This window comes from Narcine bancroftii, chromosome 5 (assembly GCF_036971445.1).
Source record: "Narcine bancroftii isolate sNarBan1 chromosome 5, sNarBan1.hap1, whole genome shotgun sequence".
Classification (NCBI taxonomy): Eukaryota; Metazoa; Chordata; class Chondrichthyes; order Torpediniformes; family Narcinidae; genus Narcine; species Narcine bancroftii.
The window spans coordinates 89,800,521-89,818,838 of record NC_091473.1 but is presented as its reverse complement, the minus strand read 5'-3'; the positions used below and the strand labels follow the sequence as shown (position 1 = coordinate 89,818,838).

At 40.1% G+C, this 18,318-nt stretch overlaps 1 protein-coding gene across 14 annotated transcripts in view; it reads left to right on the top strand.

The window, feature by feature from the left end:
- Window positions 1-18,318, top strand: part of dock7 (dedicator of cytokinesis 7) — a 310,961-nt gene that overhangs the window by 144,994 nt on the left and 147,649 nt on the right. For all 14 annotated transcript variants that reach the window (XR_011357731.1, XR_011357730.1, XM_069938284.1 and 11 more), the window contains exons 17-21: window positions 7,011-7,149; window positions 8,703-8,804; window positions 11,490-11,576; window positions 15,339-15,570; window positions 17,057-17,221. Coding sequence is in view for 12 of the 14 variants with exons in the window: in XM_069938284.1 (XP_069794385.1) it covers window positions 7,011-7,149; window positions 8,703-8,804; window positions 11,490-11,576; window positions 15,339-15,570; window positions 17,057-17,221 (725 nt within the window). In the remaining 2 variants the exon portion in view is untranslated. The remainder of the gene's footprint in view (window positions 1-7,010; window positions 7,150-8,702; window positions 8,805-11,489; window positions 11,577-15,338; window positions 15,571-17,056; window positions 17,222-18,318) is intronic.

The window sequence follows — 18,318 nt, the reverse complement described above, 5'->3', positions numbered from 1 at the left end:
TCTTATCCTTCTGAACCTCAGGGGCAGCCCCTGTGCCAGATACCTGACCCCCACGACTCGTCCCTGATAGGCTGTTCCCCCCAACAGTATCCAAAGCCGAATACATGTTGCTGAGGGGCACTTCCACAGGGGTACTCTGCACTGGTGCTCTCCCTCTTTTCCTCACAGTCACCCAATTCCCTGACTCCTGCCTTCTAGGGGTGAGTGTCTCCCTGTAACTCCTCTCTATCACTGCCTCTGCTTCCCTTATGATCCTCAATTCATCCAATGGCAGCTCAAGCTCCCTAACACGGTCACTCATTATATGCAATTGGATGCACCTTTTGCAGGTGTAGTCATCAGGAACAGTTGTGCAGTCTCTGACTTCCCACATCCCACAATTGGAGCACTTAACTACCCCAACTGACTCCATTTCCTCCTTTCTTACTATAATACCCTTTACTAATAAGCTCCTTCTTAGCCCCTGCTCACCGAAGTCCCTCGAACCAAAGTCCCCACTCCTTCACTGGGCCACTCACTCACTGCGCCGCTTCTCGGTGGCCGCTCCCTCCTTTTCTACTCCTTTTATTTGCCCCTTACCAATTAACCCCAATTAACTCCCGGCTCCTCCTCCTCCTCTCCCTGACACCAGGCACTGACTCACTGCCTCCTCCGACCCCGAGTCTGACCTGACTTAGCCCAAGTCCCGGTAAGTGCAGCTTTTATTTTACTTACCCTCTGATGCTGTCTCTTGGCTCCTCCTCCTCTCACCCGACACCAGGCACTGACTCACTGTCTCCTCCGACCCCGAGTCTGACCTGACTGAGCCCAAGTCCCGGTAAGTGCAGCTCAACAAATCCGTGTTGAGTGCTCCTGATCAGACCCTGTCTATCCAGATATTTATAAGTACTATCTCTAAGAACTTTCTCCATTAATTTACCTACCATAGACGTCAAACTTACAGGCCGATAATTGCCAGGCTTCCTCCTTGAACCCTTTTTAAATAACGGAACCACATGCACAATACGCCAATCCTCCGGCACTATCCCCATCTCTAATGACATTTGGAAAATTACCATCAGAGCCTCTCCTATTTCCTCCTTTACTTCTCTCAATGTCCTGGGGAAGATCCCGTCTGGTCCCGGAGACTTATCCACCTTTATATTCCTCAAAAGCCCTAACACTACATCTTTCGTAATCACTATATTCTCCATATTTACCCAATTTGCTTTTTTTTAATCTCACATATCCCAATATCCTTCTCCTTGGTGAATACCGAAGAAAAGAAACTGTTCAATATCTCCCCCATTTCTCTAGGCTCCACACACAGTATTCCACTCTGATTCTCTAAGGGACCAATTTTGTCTCTCGCTTTCCTTTTACCATTAACATATTTGTAGAACCCTTTTGGATTAATTTTCACCCTGCTTGCTATAGTCTCCTTGTACCTTCTTTTAGCTTTCCTAATTCCTCTCTTAAGATTCCTCTTACATTCAATGTATTTTTCAAACATCTCCTTAATTCCATGCTTCTTATACCTAATGTACACCTCCCTTTTTCTTCGAACCAAGTTTCCAATATTCCTTGAAAACCACGGCTCTCTCCAACCTTTTGCCCCTCCTTTTAACCTAACAGGAACATAAAGCTTTTGCACTCTCAAAATCTGATCTTTAAAGGACTTCCATCTCTCTACTACATCCTGCCTATAAAACAAATTGCCCCAATGCACACCGTGTAAGTCCTTTCGCATCTCCTCAAATCTAGCTTTTCCCCAATCAAAAACCTCAACCCTTGGCCCTGACTTCTCTCTTTCCATAATGACATTGAAGCTGATGGCATTATGATCACTGGACCCGAAGTGCTCGCCAACACTAACCTCTGTCACTTGACCCATCCCATTTGCCAACAGTAGATCTAACACTGCTCCTTCTCTGGTCGGCACCTCTACATATTGTTGTAAAAAACTATCTTGCACACATTTCACAAACTCTAACCCATCCAGCCCTTTCACAGAATGTGTTTCCCAATCTATATGTGGAAAATTAAAATCTCCCATAATTACAACCCTGTAATTATGGGAGATATCCACTATCTCCCTACAGATTTGCTCCTCTAGGTCTCGGTCCCCTCCGGGGGTTCTATAATACACCCCTACAAGTGTAACCTCTCCTTTCCCACTCCTCAGTTCCACCCAAATAGCCTCCGTGGACAAGCCCTCTAATCTCTCCTGCCGAAGCACCGCTGTAATATTCTCCCTGACAAGCAATGCAACACCACCTCCTCTTGCTCCTCCGACTCTATCACACCTAAAGCAACGAAACCCAGGGATATTCAGCTGCCAATCACATCCCTCCTGCAGCCATGTCTCACTAATCGCTACCACATCATACTTCCAAGTTTCAATCCAGACCTTCAGCTCATCCACCTTTTTTACAATACTCCTGGCATTAAAATATATGAATTTCAGAGATTTCCCAATTCTTAATCCCTGTTTTCCCTCATCTTTAATAACAACATTATTTCCTTTTCCTGCCAATTGCCCTTCATCTTCTTCCAGAGCATTTCCTTTCTCTATCACCTTCCCATCCATATTCAAAACTTACTACAAACTTTCTTTGTTTGCATTCTAACCTTCTCCTTACTGCTCTGCATTATTTTGCTCCCTCTCCCCAACCATTCTAGTTTAAAGGATCCTGAGTAGCCCTAGCAAATACCCCTACCAGGATTTTGGTCCCCCTGGGATTTAAGTGTAACCCGTCCTTACTGTACAGGTCACATCTTCCCCAAAAAAGGTCCCAGTGATCCAGAAACTTGAAACCCTGCCCCTTACTCCACCGCTTCAGCCACGTGTTAATCCTCCACCTCATTCTATTTCTATTCTCACTGTCACGTGGCACAGGGAGTAATCCAGAGATTACCCCCTTTGCGGTCCTTCTTTTTAACTCCCTACCTAACTGCCTGTACTCACTTTTTAGGACCTCTTCTCTATTCCTCCCTATGTCATTGGTACCTACATGTACCACGACCTCTGGCTCCTGTCCCTCCCACTTTAGGATATCTGGGACACGAGCAGCAACATCCTGGACCCTGGCACCAGGGAGGCAAACCACCATCCGGTTCTCCTTGCTGCGTCCACAGAATCCCCTATCTGTCCTCTTAACTATGGAGACCCCTACCACTATTGCCCTCCTCTTCCTTTCCCTACCTTTCTGAGCTACAGGGGCTGAACCCGTGCCAGACGCACAGCCACTGCTGCTCCCCCCAACTTTGATGTCCTCCTCAACAGTACTCAAAGAGGCGTACTTATTGCTGAGGGTTAGTCATAGGGCTCTTCTCTTGCACCTTACGTTTTTCTGTCCCTCTCCTAACAGTTACCCACCTTTCCTCCTCCCGTGGCCCTGGCGTGACCACCTGGCTGTAACTCCTGTCTATGACTTCCTCTGTTTCCCTAACCAGCCTGAGGTCATCGAGCTGCAGCTCTAGTTCCCTAACACGGTCCCTAAGAATCTGCAGCTCGACACACCTAGTGCAGATATGGACATCCGGGAGTCTGGAAGACTCCAGTACCTCTCACATCTGGCACTCCCAACAACACACAGCCCTAACACTCATCCTTTACCCCAATGAAGTAGTAATAAAGACTATCTTACCTTAATGTGCAGTGACTTGTCCTCAACCTGTGCTCCTGCTCACTCGCTGCCGTTCCCAAAAAACCTTTCCTTTACTTTAATACACTACCCAATGTTACCACTAGCACTGTCCTAACCAGTTTCCTTTAATTACTCCCACCTGCACTCCCTATTCAATTACTGTCTCTGCACTGAACAGCAATCCCCACCTAAATTATTAACTCTTAATTAAGACTAAATGACCACTCTACTCACGTCCGTTCAGCACAGCACGCTCCCACCTCTTCGCTCCTTGCCAACTGGACCTCAACTGAGGTAATGTTTTCTTTGTTTTTAAAACTCCCTCCCCTGCTGACGTCACCACACGCCTGCGTACTAGCCCCCTCCCCCTTTTAAATTTTAACTTAAAATTAAATTAACTACTTTAACTTTATATTTACACCAACAAACCCTTCCCCTTACATTTTAAATAAATAAATACACACCTGACTTTTTAAATAAATAGATAAATTAGGACCACTCTACTCACGTCCGTTCAGCACAGCACGCTCCCACCTCTTCGCTCCTTGCCAACTGGACCTCAACTGAGGTAATGTTTTTTTGTTTTTAAAACTCCCTCCCCTGCTGACGTCACCACACGCCTGCGTACTAGCCCCCTCCCCCTTTTAAATTTTAACTTAAAATTAAATTAACTACTTTAACTTTATATTTACACCAACAAACCCTTCCCCTTACATTTTAAATAAATAAATACACACCTGACTTTTTAAATAAATAGATAAATTAGGACCACTCTACTCACGTCCGTTCAGCACAGCACGCTCCAGCCTCTTCGCTCCTTGCCAACTGGACCTCAACTGAGGTAAGGTTTTCTTTGTTTTTAAAACTCCCTCCCCTGCTGACGTCACCACACTCCTGCGTACTAGCCCCCTCCCCCTTTTAAATTTTAATTTAAAATTAAATTAACTACTTTAACTTTATATTTACACCAACAAACCCTTCCCCTTACATTTTAAATAAATAAATACACACCTGACTTTTTAAATAAATAGATAAATTAGGACCATTCTACTCACGTCCGTTCAGCACAGCGCGCTCCAGCCTCTTCGCTCCTTGCCAACTGGACCTCAACACCAATTCATTTCAGACAAAAGAACTACTATTCTTCAACAATGCAGTAGGAGTAAGATGATTACACAAACCACTAAACACTCAAAGCAGTTGGCACATTATTTTTGAATTTGTCTCTCTCTTTACCTCCTGAAGTCTTTTACTTGTGGTAATGTCCTGAATCCTGAGAACTTTCTAACAAGATTCCCTGACCAGCTATTTTGATGGAGTGTAACACAAAAGGTGTCAGACACTGTGATTGTTGTAAAAGCACAAAAATAAACGTAAGAAATAGGAGCAGGAGTAGGCCATCCGGCCTGTCAAGCCTGCTCCACCATTCAGTATGATCATGGCTGATCTGATGATAGGCTCACCTCCACCTTCCTTTCTCCCCTCCCCCTCCCCACCCCACAGCCCTTAATTCCCCAAATTTGTAAAAATCTATTCAATCTTGTCTTAAATATATTCACTGAGGTAGCCTTTACTGCTTCAATGGGCAGTGAATTCCATAGATTCAACACACTCTGGGGGAAAAAGTATTTCCTCCTTATCTCCGTTCTAAATGTACTCCCTGGTTCTAGTTACCCACCAAAGGGTACAACTTGCCTACCTCAACCTTATATATGCCTTTCATAATTTTATAAGTTTCTATAAGATTCCCTCTCATTCTTCCAAATTCAAGTGAGTACAGCCCAGATGACTCAAACTTTCTTCCTTGGCTAACCTCCTCTGGAATCAACTTGGTGAACCTCCTCTGAACCTCTAAAACCAGTACCTCCTTCCTCAAGTAAGGAGATCAAATGCGGCCTCACCAATACCTTGCCCAGTTGCAGCGTAATCTCCCTGCTCCTAAATTTAATCCCGCTAGCGATGAAGGCCAACATTTCATTTGCCTTCTCGAAAACCTGCTGTATCTGTAAGCCAGTCTTTTGCGATTTATGCACAAGCATTAAGTCCTTAATGCACAGCATTTATTGCAATTGCTTGCCATTTAAATAATCTGATCTTCCATTTTTCTTCCCAATTTCCTTTTCCACTCAATTTAGTGTCATCAGCTAACTTGGATACATTACACTCTGTCCCCTCTTCAAGATCATTAATGTGGGCCCAGCACTGACTTCTGTTGCACCCTGCTCACCACTGATTGCCACCCAGAAAAACACTCCTGTATCTCGTCTCTGTTTTCAATTCACACACACACACACACACACACACACACACACACACACACACACACACACACACACACACACACACACACACACACACACACAATGCATCCTTATCTTGTATAGAAGTCTTTTATGCAGCATCTATTGAACACTTCCTGGAAATCCAAGTCAACAATATCCATCTGCTCCCCTCCATCTACTGCGCTCATTATATTCTAAAGAACTTCAATAAGTTTGTCAAATAGGACCTGCCTTTGGTGAATTCATGCTGTGTCTGCCTGATAGATCCATTTTGCTCCAGATGCCTTGCTATTTCTTATTTAAATATTAGCTTCAAGCATTTTCACAACCACAGATGTTAAACTAACTGCCGATACTTCACTGCCTTTTGCCTACATCCTTTTTTAAATAGTGGTGTGACATTTGTTGTCTTTCAATCCACCAGGATCTGTCTGGAGAACTTTGGTTGATAATCACCAATGCCTTTACTATATCTTCCACCATTTAATAGTACACTGGGATGCATTCCATCAGGATCAGGGGACTTGTTCATCTTTTGACCCACAAGTTTACTCAGTACTACCTTTGGTACAGGTACACGATTCTTTATCCAGAACCCTTAGGGGACAGTGTGTTCCGAATTTCGGATTTTTCCGGATTTCAGAAAGCCCACCCGAATTATGCTGCCGTATCCACCCCCACCCCCTTCCAGTCGCCCAGCTGCCCGGCTGCCTCTCTCCCACTTTCCGGATTTTAGATGTCCAGATAAAGGATCGTGTGCCTGTATTTGTTTGTTTTTGTTTTTAGCTATTTTGATGGAGAAATTTTGTTAATGCGCGGACTTCAAGAGAGGTGGAAGATATCAGAGCCAATCATGTCTTCATGAATGTCAATGTATTTTCTAAGAGGCAAGTAATAGTAATTGGCAATCTAAGTTTATCCTACCAATCTATGGACACTTAATTCAATTATAGGGCTTATTTGGGATAAATAAACTCAAAATAGGCTTGGAACTAATATTTACATCCTAATATCAATGGAAATAGTGGTTAATACTATATCCCACAAGGAGCCAAATGGGAGAAGTATTTTATGTGAAATGCTGTATTTCTTTTGTTAGATCACCTGACTTTCATGAAGAGATTAAAATCAAACTTCCTGCTTCTCTGACTGATCACCATCATTTGCTGTTCACCTTCTATCATGTCAGCTGCCAGCAGAAGCAGAACACACCCTTAGAAACCCCAGTGGGATACACGGTATGATCTGATATATGTTGTCTGAGTTTCTGAGTGGTGATGATGTCATGTTCAAAGAGAAATGAAGGATAGTAGCATTTCTTATGCAAATACTGTTTATTGATTGGTACCCACTATCTGCTAAAGGCAATGAGGTTTTCACACTTTCTCATATTATTCTCTGAATGTTTGGTGAATGAATGCCAGCAGGCTATTTGATTGCTGATAAATGACATGTAGTTGTTGCAATTTGTCCTTGCCTCTCTGTGTCCAGTGCCCATACAAGAGTATACATTTCCAACACAAGCCACATTACAGCCATCAGGTGGAGTATTAATGTCCCTCATAACGGAATAGCCAGCCTCAGCAGAGATCAAGATGTGATGGGAGGAAAAGAGAAACTGGGAGCTTTTTGGTCTATAGGCCTTGGGAATTGTGAGTCAAAATATTTAGGGTATTTTAACTTTCTTTATTCGGTCAACCCATAAAGGAACAAGTGAGTGCAAAATATTTTCACAACAGATTCTCGCCTCCTCCTTCCTAAAAGAAGTTCATTCCATTTTTTCCATCTCTGTTATGTTCCAGTGCCACAGGTTTCCGCACCAGTGCCTTTTATTCTTAACTGTGATTTCTCTTCACCACTGTTGCTGGTGCTCTTTGCCACATCTCGATTTCCCCCACTTCTGCTCACCACACCACTCCTGGCCAGTACAAGAATAGGATTCCTTTGCCTTCAGCTTCTGAGGATTATCCTCTATAATGCCTGCCACTTTCAACAGGATTTCAAACAAGAAACACCTTCCCCTTCCCTCTTCTTTCAGATTTCCAAAGGATGATCTTTGGCTCTTCCTTCTTCATCAACCACTTCCCTTTTGCAGCCATGGGAGATACAATATGTTCTCATTTATCTCTGATCATGCAGAGACCCAAACAGTTCCCAAAGATACTTTACTGGCACTTCTTTAAATCTAATGTATTGCATTTGGTGTTCACAGTATGGTTTCCTCTTCACTGGAGTGTTCAAATGGAAAATGGGTGACTGTTTACAGGGAAAATTTGTTACATCTGCAATAATGAGCTCTTGGTTGCCTGCCACTTTTAATTTCCCATCCTACTCCCAGTCTGACCTCACTAGCTTACGTCTCCTATATTAATTGAGTGGTATCCAATGTAAACTTGGTAACAGGATTGTATTTTTCATCTGGATACATTGCAGCCCTCTCAATATTTTAGCTATTTCAGCTGGCAATGATTTTTACCTCTTGAGAGATGTTAATGTACCTTCCAATATACATGGTTTTTTTCTTCTGTCTCTCAATGCTGTCTGCACCCTATCACATGCCCTCTGTGTTCTCCACCCGTTCCCTTCTCTGCAGAAATTATATGATTGGGATTTAGTCCACATGATCTCTTTCTGAATCATGCATTTCCTGATCTTAGTCATTTAACTTCAGGGAGCTGCAGCGTAACAGTCACTTTCTTCATACAAGGATCCCAGTTCAATATAGTTTAACTTGAACAAAAAATTGTGACCAGAAACTACAGCGATAATATTTTTACTCCTTCCATTTCAGTGGATCCCTATGTTGCAGAATGGACACCTGAAAACAGGGCAGTTATGTCTTCCTGTGTCACTTGAGAAGCCTCCACAATCTTATTCAGTTTTATCTCCAGAAGTAAGTTACTTAAATTAATGCTTATTTTGGATTATCGTCTCTCAATATCTCATTTGCCTAGATTTACAGTTTTGCTAAACGTGGATTATGAATTGTATGAAACATGAAGATGCATACCTTCAGTTATCATTCCTTGGATATTTTGCTGTGAATTTCACTCCTGGTGACAATAATAATGCTTTATAAAAATGGAAACAAATCCTTTATTAAAAAAATGATACAGAAATGTCTGCGAGTGTCTATTTGATCAGATCAGCTCGATGAACACTGTGGGTTTGTTTCAAAGAACTATGGAACCATAGCACAGGATTTACAACATAGAAACAGGCACTTTGGCCCTTCTAGTCTGGGCCTGGTCCCATTGACCTGCACCCAGTCCATAGCCCTCCATACCTCTCCCATCCATGTATCTGTCCAAATTCCTCCTCTATGTTAAAATAGAGCCCGCATTCACCACTTCATCTGGCAGCTCAGTCCACACTCTCACCACTCTGAAAGAAGTTCCCCTAATGTTCCGCCTAAACTTTCCCCTTTCACCCTTAACCCATGTTCTCTGTTTGTATCTCACCTACCCTCAGTGGTAAAAGGCCTACCTACATTTACTATGTATACTCCTCATAATTTTAAATATCTCAATCAAATCTCCCCTCATTTTTCTACACTCCAGGGTATAAAGTCCTATCCTATTAACCTTTCCCTGTAAGTCCTGACAACATACTAGCAAATTTCTGCACTCTTTCTATCTTAGTGATATCTTTCCTGTAGTTAGTTGACCAAAACTGCACACAATACTCCAAATTTGGCCTCACTTATGTCTTAATCAACTTTACCAGAACATCCCAACTCCTATACTCAATACTTTGATTTGCCAAAAACTCTCTTTACAACCCTATATAACTGTTATGCTACTTTCAGGGAATTATGTATCTATTCCTAGATTCCTCTGTTTTACCGCATTCCTCACTGCCTTACCCTTAAACATGCATGTCCTGTCTCACATTTGTCTGCATTAAATTCTATCTGTAATTTTTTTGTCCATATTCCCAACTGGTCCAGATCCTTTCAAAGCCTTCTTCGCTCTCCACAGTGCCTCCAATCTTTGTTTCATCTGCAAACTTGCCGATCCAATATACCATAATATCGATGCCAATAGTCCCTGAGGCACACCTCTAGTCACAGGCCTCCAGTCTGAGAAGCAAACACTCACTACCACTCTTTGGCTTCTCCTGTGTAGCCAATGTTGAATCCAGTTCACTACCTAAGCATGAATGTCAAGAATCTGATCATTCCTGACAAACCTCCCATGTGGGACCTCATCAAAGGCCTTACTAAAGCGTACGTAAACAACATCCATAGCCTTGCCTTCATCAACTTTCTTGGAATCTCCTTGAAAAACTATCAGATTGGTTCTTAAGAAAATTATGGCCTGATAATAACTCTGTTTCAACCTTGATGGGGGTTTTCTTGAAAATGGACTTGATCCTAAATAGTGAAGCCCTGACCTGCAACTTCGTGACACTGTGCTTAAAGGTTGGTAGGAAGCCTCATGACAAAGCAGATGACAGACTGCAAAGTCAAACCTCTATGTTTACCAGTTGTTGAACTGTCAGTGATGTTCAGAAACTATCAAAGAAACTCAACAATCAAATGTTTCAATTAATAAAAATGAATCATTTGTAAAGAAAGAAACACAATTTTAAAAAATGTAGATGAATTGATATTCTCTTCATTTTGAATTGAATAGGCTCAATGTTCATTGGGCCACATTCCCAATGTATGGCTAAGGGATTGTGGCAAGTTGATGGTGTGTCGCTGGACCCAAGAAGAATGCTGATGTTTGAACACATTTGGGAGAATCTCAATGTATTGCAGCCAGCAAGTTTGGAACTTCCACATTTATGTAGGAATCTCAAACTTAGTGGTACTTGTATTGAGAAATCGCCGCAGATTAACATGTAACTGCTGGCGTTTCCTAATCTGATGATCTGTTTTTGGGTTAAATTAAATGATAATGTTTATAATTCATCAACTAAGATAAGATGAAAACAACATGTGTATGAATGTGTTGTGGTTTAGCAATGGAGGGTGGATGAAAGCAGGATGTGGGGATGCAGTGCTCTTTGCAACTTGGGCTCCATGTAGCATGGTTGATGGATGCAAGGACTAGCATATTTTCTTCATCAGATGAAGTCTTCTATTATGTAAAATGTAATAGATCATTCAGAACACGTGAGTCTTTGATTATCAAATAGATTTAAATTAAAGAAAACATGAAAATTGGGTGAGAAATGATTTAAAAAATTCAAACTTCATTAAAAATACCTTAACTATAAGTAAAGAATTAAAAATAATAAAATAAAACTAGGTAACAAACTGTATTAATAAACTGTATTTTCATGGGCTTGGTGAACAATGCAACTCTCACACCAACCAGACTTAGCATATATCATTCAGCTTCTCACTCCAGTAAGTTGGAGTCCCAGACTTTTACACTGAGCCACAGTCGAGGGACTAGAGATAGCTTTTGGCCCTCTCTAAAACCACTAGCAGAAAATAAACTCCATCCAAATGTTATCTTCTCAATTGAAGTGAAAACTGGACAAAATATGATTATTGTTCCATGTAAATGAGACATATTGAGATATATGAATACTCTTAATATATCAGAGTTTCCCATTTTTGCAGGTACCATTGCCTGGAATGAAATGGGTGGATAACCACAAGGGAGTATTTAATGTGGAGGTGGTTGCTGTTTCTTCCATTCATACCCAGGTGAGAGTATTACTGAATTTGATTTGAATTGCAAAATGAAATTCTTTCCACTTTTTGTATTGAACTCCAAGGATTGAATTCTGCATTAATGTTTCAGGTTTGGTCTCAAATCCTTTGGAGTCAGAGCTTTGCAGCACAGAAACAGGCTCTTCTCATGACTTTTTTTGAAAACTTTATTTTAAATTTTACAAAATACATATAATAATCCTCTACAAATACAATAGAAATAATCTATTAACTACAACCCTACCCCCACCCCCCTACTAAGCTAAAAAAAAATGAATAAGGAGAGAAAAAAACAGCACCCTCCCCCTTTGGAGCTTAAAAGAAATTTATATTAAATGCTTTATGCTTTGAGTGCCATTCACTTAACTTCTAATGACATATGCTCTGAATATAAATTCCACATATTGGTAAAAAAAGAGAAATTATTTCGTAAATTATATGTTACTTTTTCTAAATATAAACACGATTGCATTTCATTATGACATCTTTGCAACTCAATTGTATAACATTTTTCCATGTTACAGCAATAAATCTTCTTGCAACTGCTAATCCTAGTCTTAAAAATGTTAAATACAGTTTAGTCATTTGTGATTCTATAAAAGGTAAATTGATATTACCTATTAAACACATCAATGGATCCAATTGCAAATCTGTTTTGAACAAATCTCTCAAAAGTTTTATAATTTCCTCCCAAAAAATTTAACCTTCTCATGACCAAACTGAATGTATAAAAGTACCTTTATACTTCCTACACCTAAAGCACAAATCTGTTAAACTAAATCCATATCTCTTCAATTTTTCCTGGGTCAAATATAATTGATGCAAAAATTATAATTAACTATATTATACCTAGCATTAATTAACTTTGTAACACTATCTACATATATTTTAGACCATTCTTCCCATGTCAAAACAATATCTAAATCATTTTCCCATTTCTCTTCAACTTTATTCATATTAACCTTTTCCATCTTTTCTTGTAACAACCTATACATATTAGAAATAAAACCTTTTTCAACTTGATTCCCAATTAATGACTCTAATTTCGTTTGACCTGGCAAAATGCATTCCTGCCCATAATTCTTCTTCAAAAAATTACAAAGTTGATAATAAACAAACAAAGATTTTGGCAAAATATCATACCTCTCTTGTAACCTTTCAAACGAACAAAACTTCCCTCACAACTCTTCCATGCTGATCAGTACACCTCCGCCAGATGTTTGTCCCATATCCCTCAAAATCTATCCTATTCATGAACGTGTATTTTAAATGCTGTATTTGTTGCTACCTACACTGCAAAATTTGGCACCTCAGGCTTATCACCCTTTGTCCATCATTCCCTTTTACGTATTTCTCTTTCACCTTAAATTTATGCCCTTTAGTTTTAGGCTTCCCTACCCAATGAAGAGGCCATGACTATTTACACTGTCTATGCCCCTCGTGATTTTAAACACCTGTATAAGGTCATCCCTCAGTTTCATCTGCTCAAGAGAAAAAAAAACTCTAGACTCTCCAGCTTTTATTTTTAATTCATTTCCCTGAGCTCTGGTAATATCCTTGTCTTTTCTGTACCCTTTCCAGATTATCTGAGTCAAATTCCACATGCCATTCTTTGGCCCACTTTCCCAGTTAATGTACATCCTGTGCAATCTCGGATAACTACCTTCGCTCTCCCCACCTCACCACAATTTTGATGTTGTCCGTGCACACTAATCATGTGGACTACATTGCCATCCATTGTCTGTAATAGAAATGACAAACAATGGTGTATTTACACCAGTCACTGGCCTCCAATAAGAACAACAATCCTTCCCTACCATCTTCTGGTTCATACTACCAAGATTCTGTGTACAGTTGGCTACCTCACCCTGGATCCCATGCAATCAGACGCTCTGGACTAACCTACCAAGAGGGACCTTGTCAGAGACCTTGCTGAAGTCCATGTGGATAATATCAATCTTCTTTGCTACCTCTTTTTTAAAAATAATCAATCAAATTTGTGAGAAATGATTTCTGCCAAAATCACATCTTGCCATTTCAAATAACAATGGATTCTGTTCCTCAGGACCTCCTCCAATAACTTTCCCACCAGTGATTTTATGCTCACTGGTTTGTGTTTTCCTGGCTTGTCCCTCTTTATTAAAGACACATTAGCCACCCTCCTGTATTCTAGATCCTTACCTGTGGCTAAAGATAATGCAAATATCCCTGCCAGGGCTCCTGCAGTTTCTTCTCTAGCTTTCCACAATGGCCTAGTATACATTTGATTAGGTCCCAGGAATTTATCTTTGTGCTTGAAGAACTTCAGTACCTCTTCTGTCATATGGATATGTTCCATATCACTATTCATTTCCCTTAACTCTGGTTCCCAGGACCAGAGTAGTGTCATTAAAGGTGATATTTATTACCAGAGTTAACTAATAGCTGGGAAAGGATGCTGTTCGGTCCAACCTTTGGCCTTAATCTTTGCACATAGCGGATGCGATTGGGTTTGAGAGCTATTGCTGATGAAGCCTTGCAAGTGCCTTTCAGGACATTTTATAAATAGGACACTGCAATGATGACATGCTACTGATACAGCAAAAGTTTTAACTGATGGATGGGATTCTGATTAAGTGGTTTACATTTTCCTGGCTGGTATCAAGGTTCTTGAATGTACGCACATCAAAGCTCTTTCAGTGAACTGGGGAGTACTTTATTATACTCTGATATGTGCCTTGCAAATGATTTAATGAGGTGGAAAAGCCATATGCTAGAGTATGTTTACCTTTTAACTGGCTATAGTAACCATGGAATTTGTATGGCTGGTCTAACTGAGCTATTGTTCTTGGTGATGCTGCTGTTCTGGAAATTTGGCACATAGCAGTACAGATTTTCAAGAAGTGGGTGGTTTGGCTCCTAAGTGTTGAGCATGTCTTATTCTGCTGCCACTTATTAGTCCAAACCTCAGTATTTTGTGGGTTTGGTATATTTGATGATGTTATCTGAGTAATTATGCTCTTTGTAATCAGTGCAGGCAATCTTAACTTGGAGCAAAAAAAAGGATAATAATGAAATGGCTGAAAATATTTGAATCCAGCATATTTCCTTCAGAAACTCCTGTTATAATATTTCAAATATAGATTATGGGTGTCTCAACAACGGTTCTTTGGAAAATGTATCCTCTGATACACATATTTAACCAGGCCTTCTTGGTTTTCTGTCTACAAAACCACTTCGCTACTTCCATTCAATTCTTGGTTGGTCAAGATTCAGTCAGAGCATTGATGAACAGGTTGCCTGTGAGTGCCACTAGTTTGCTGGTTATTTGGGATAATCAGAAGGCCTGGTAATTGTGATGTTCAACATTGTGCAGATTGGAGATATTGAAATTAATTTTGCTTGGTCAAGAAGAAATGTGATGAAGTTATGAAGAGATAATGAAATGAAAGATAGATTATTTTGTTGGTTGTGAAATCTGAAAAATATTGGGAGAGAAGTGAGGAGGAATTTCTTAACATAGTTGGTTGTTAGATCTTTTACCTTTAAAAATTCTATTTCTGTTCTTGCACCTTCTCACAGAGATGAGCTCTCAGACTTGATCAAAAAATAACATCTAAGATATTTTAATTTAAAAATACACAGTATTAATTGTCATATTATAAAGATGAAAAGGATTATGAATTTATTATGCATGTTTGAATCTTGTTTCATATTCTTTTTGTATTTTGAACTTTGAAAACAAGGTAGATCTATTTTTTAAACTGTTTATTACAGGATGCATACCTTGACAAGTTCTTCTCTCTGGTTCATGCCCTGGATGAGCATGCTTTTCCTGTACGGATTGGAGATCTGAGAATTCTGGAGATTGACTTGGAGAATGAGTTGAAGAGCAGTATTGCAGCCCTGACTTCAGCTCAGCTGGAGCCAGTTGTTCGATTCCTTCATCAGCTACTGGACAAACTTGCCTTATTGGTTGTAAGGCCCCCAATAATTGCTGGACAGATTGGTACGTCAACTGTGTAATTATTATTACTTGGATTCTTTTTGTGGAACAATTGTGAGTTTACTTTTTTTTTTTGTTGGCTCTGCTTTTAGACAATAAATGTACACATTTAATGGTGAATATTTTGTGGTTGTGCGCAAGCTCCCAAATATATAGAATAGTTTTGATCCAAGATCTGCACTGGCTTTTAATTCTTAGCCATGTCAATGCTGGGTTTATTACAGTCGGACTTTGGCAAGCTGAATAAAAAATGGTCTGGTCATCTGCTGTGGTCACTAAACTACCACTAATGGTAGATGTCCATGTGCATATGTTTAAATGGATGTTATTCCAATAGCAAGTTAATTCTTAATATTCAAGCTGTACATGAATCATGCCTCTGGTTTGAGGTGTCTGTGTGGTGCATCAACATGAGTCTGTGCCTAGAGGGCAGATATCAGCATATCACCAGATGGGAAATTTGTAGGTGCAAACTGGTAAAATGTTTGTGGGGCTGGTTATGGGTTAGGTTACAGAGTTCAGAGTTCTGAATAAGTTTATGAAGAGTAAAAGATGGGCAGCCAGCGATATTTTAATTGGAATAGTTGTATCTGTAGATAACATCAAGGTTTAAGCAATAGCTGAACCAGAGGTTGTGGAGGAGACAGGCTGTGTTATAGAGGTTGAAATATGATTTTTGTGATGCATCATCAGTTGTCCAGCAGAGGTCTCTTTTGATGCCTGGGCCATGTTTGGTTAGCTTTAAATTGCAGAGAAGACGAGGAGTGTTGCATAAGACAGAGTAAATATCTTTGATAAGGTAAAAATGGATAAGTTCTTGATGTCATCCGCTCAATGGGCAATTGAGTCATTTAGAGAAAGAAAACATGGAACAAATGCTTCGATGAGGTTGTTAGAGGATGAAATTATGGGCAAAGAAACATGAAAATGTGTGAAATACAGAGCTTTAGGATATGCCCAGCCAGTCAAGCTGTGTTAATCTAGAGAGAAAATGCTGTAAACTTCCATTAAAAATGGCCAGTTTTATTACAGATTGAGAAAGAAAGTTCCTTGAACTTTAGAATTCACTGTCAAGTCTGGAAGCCACAGTGTACACTAATGGAAAATTAGATATTTTTCCTGAAATTGACATTAGACCTCTTTATCACATTGCTGGAGACCACAAACAGATCAGAGAGAAAGTGGGATGCAGAATTATAATGGCAGGCAACAAGGAGTGTGAGTCACCCTTGACTAAATACAGAGCAGTCACCCAAAGTATATTAAGTTTCTCCACTGTAAAGAAGACCACTATGTGAATCCTGAATGCACTGTACTAGATTGGAGGTAATGCAATTTCAGTCAATATGGATACCTTGGAGCTTCCTATTGCCAATCTCTTTAATTTTACATCCCCCTCCTACCCTGACGACCCATGGCAAACTGAAGGTTAAATTATAATTTTACGTTTTGTAATTGGAAATTTCTATATGCTATTTTTTAATTTCAGTTAACATGGGACAGCCATCCTTTGAAGCAATGACATCCATCGTGAACAGATTGCACAAAAATTTAGAAACAAATCAGGACCAGCATGGCAGGAACAATTTATTGGCCTCCTACATTTACTATGTTTTCCGTCTTCCAAGCACAGAGTCAAACCCTTCATCACCAGGTCAGAGTAAAATCTCACTTTCTTCTGATTCCGCAGCTCACTTGAGTAATAGAATTATTCTACAAAGAATAAATATTTTAATTCTTTTCCTGGGGTGTTTTGTTTTAGTTAATATTATACACATTATGAATATGTCAACAGAAGAGTCATGCAGATACATTGGTTATTTTAGATTTAGTATTGAGCAATAAAAGGATTTAATGTATAATCTTGTCGTTTTGGAACTTTAGAAAAGTATGATCTGAATAGGATAGAATTTTATATGTATATTGAAGTTGACTTCAATCCAGAAGAAAAGGCCTTAAATCTATAAACATGAAGATATGGGATGCGACTTGCAATAGTAAATGAGAAAATTACACTAGGAGTGCTATTTGTAAAGTGGCAGCGAACACTTCAAGTTAAATGTTTGCAACTACATATACTTTAAAGCACAAAAACTCAGGAAGAAAATTTTAGACCAAAGAGTTTAGCTCAATGCTTATGGTGTCATGAAAAGCAGTCATCAAATGGATTGGGAAAAATTACAGAGCTCTCAGAGTACAACACAGAAAATCCATTTCAGCCCATCTGGTCCATGCTGACCAAGTTGTCTACCCTGGCTAATTCTATTTGCCTGCATTTAGCCCATATCCCTCTGATCCTCTCCTATCCACATATCTGTCAGAATGTATTTTTGAGCATTGTAATTGTATTTATTTCTCCATCATTTCCTCTGACACCTTGTTTTGTCTCCATGAAATGGTGTTCCTCACTTAACTTTTAAATCTCCCTTTCACCTTAAACCAATTCCATGTGGCAGTTCACCACACAAAAGGCAAACCAGCTCACAGAGTCGCGGGCCAGTCCACGGCAGATCTGACTGTGCTCTAAGTGCGGAGAAAGCCCACAGCCTGGCGGCTGATGTCATAAAGGTCCCAGGAGTCGCAAGGGTCATCAGGTTCAGAGGGATTTAAGCATGCAAGAGGGTTCTATTAAAGACAGTTGGTTCAATTCATTTTTGACTCTGTGTGGCTTTCACTCGCTGCATACCTAGTGCGACTACATTGGTGACCCCGATGGTCCAAAGAGGATTTGGACCTAACGATCATTGACCC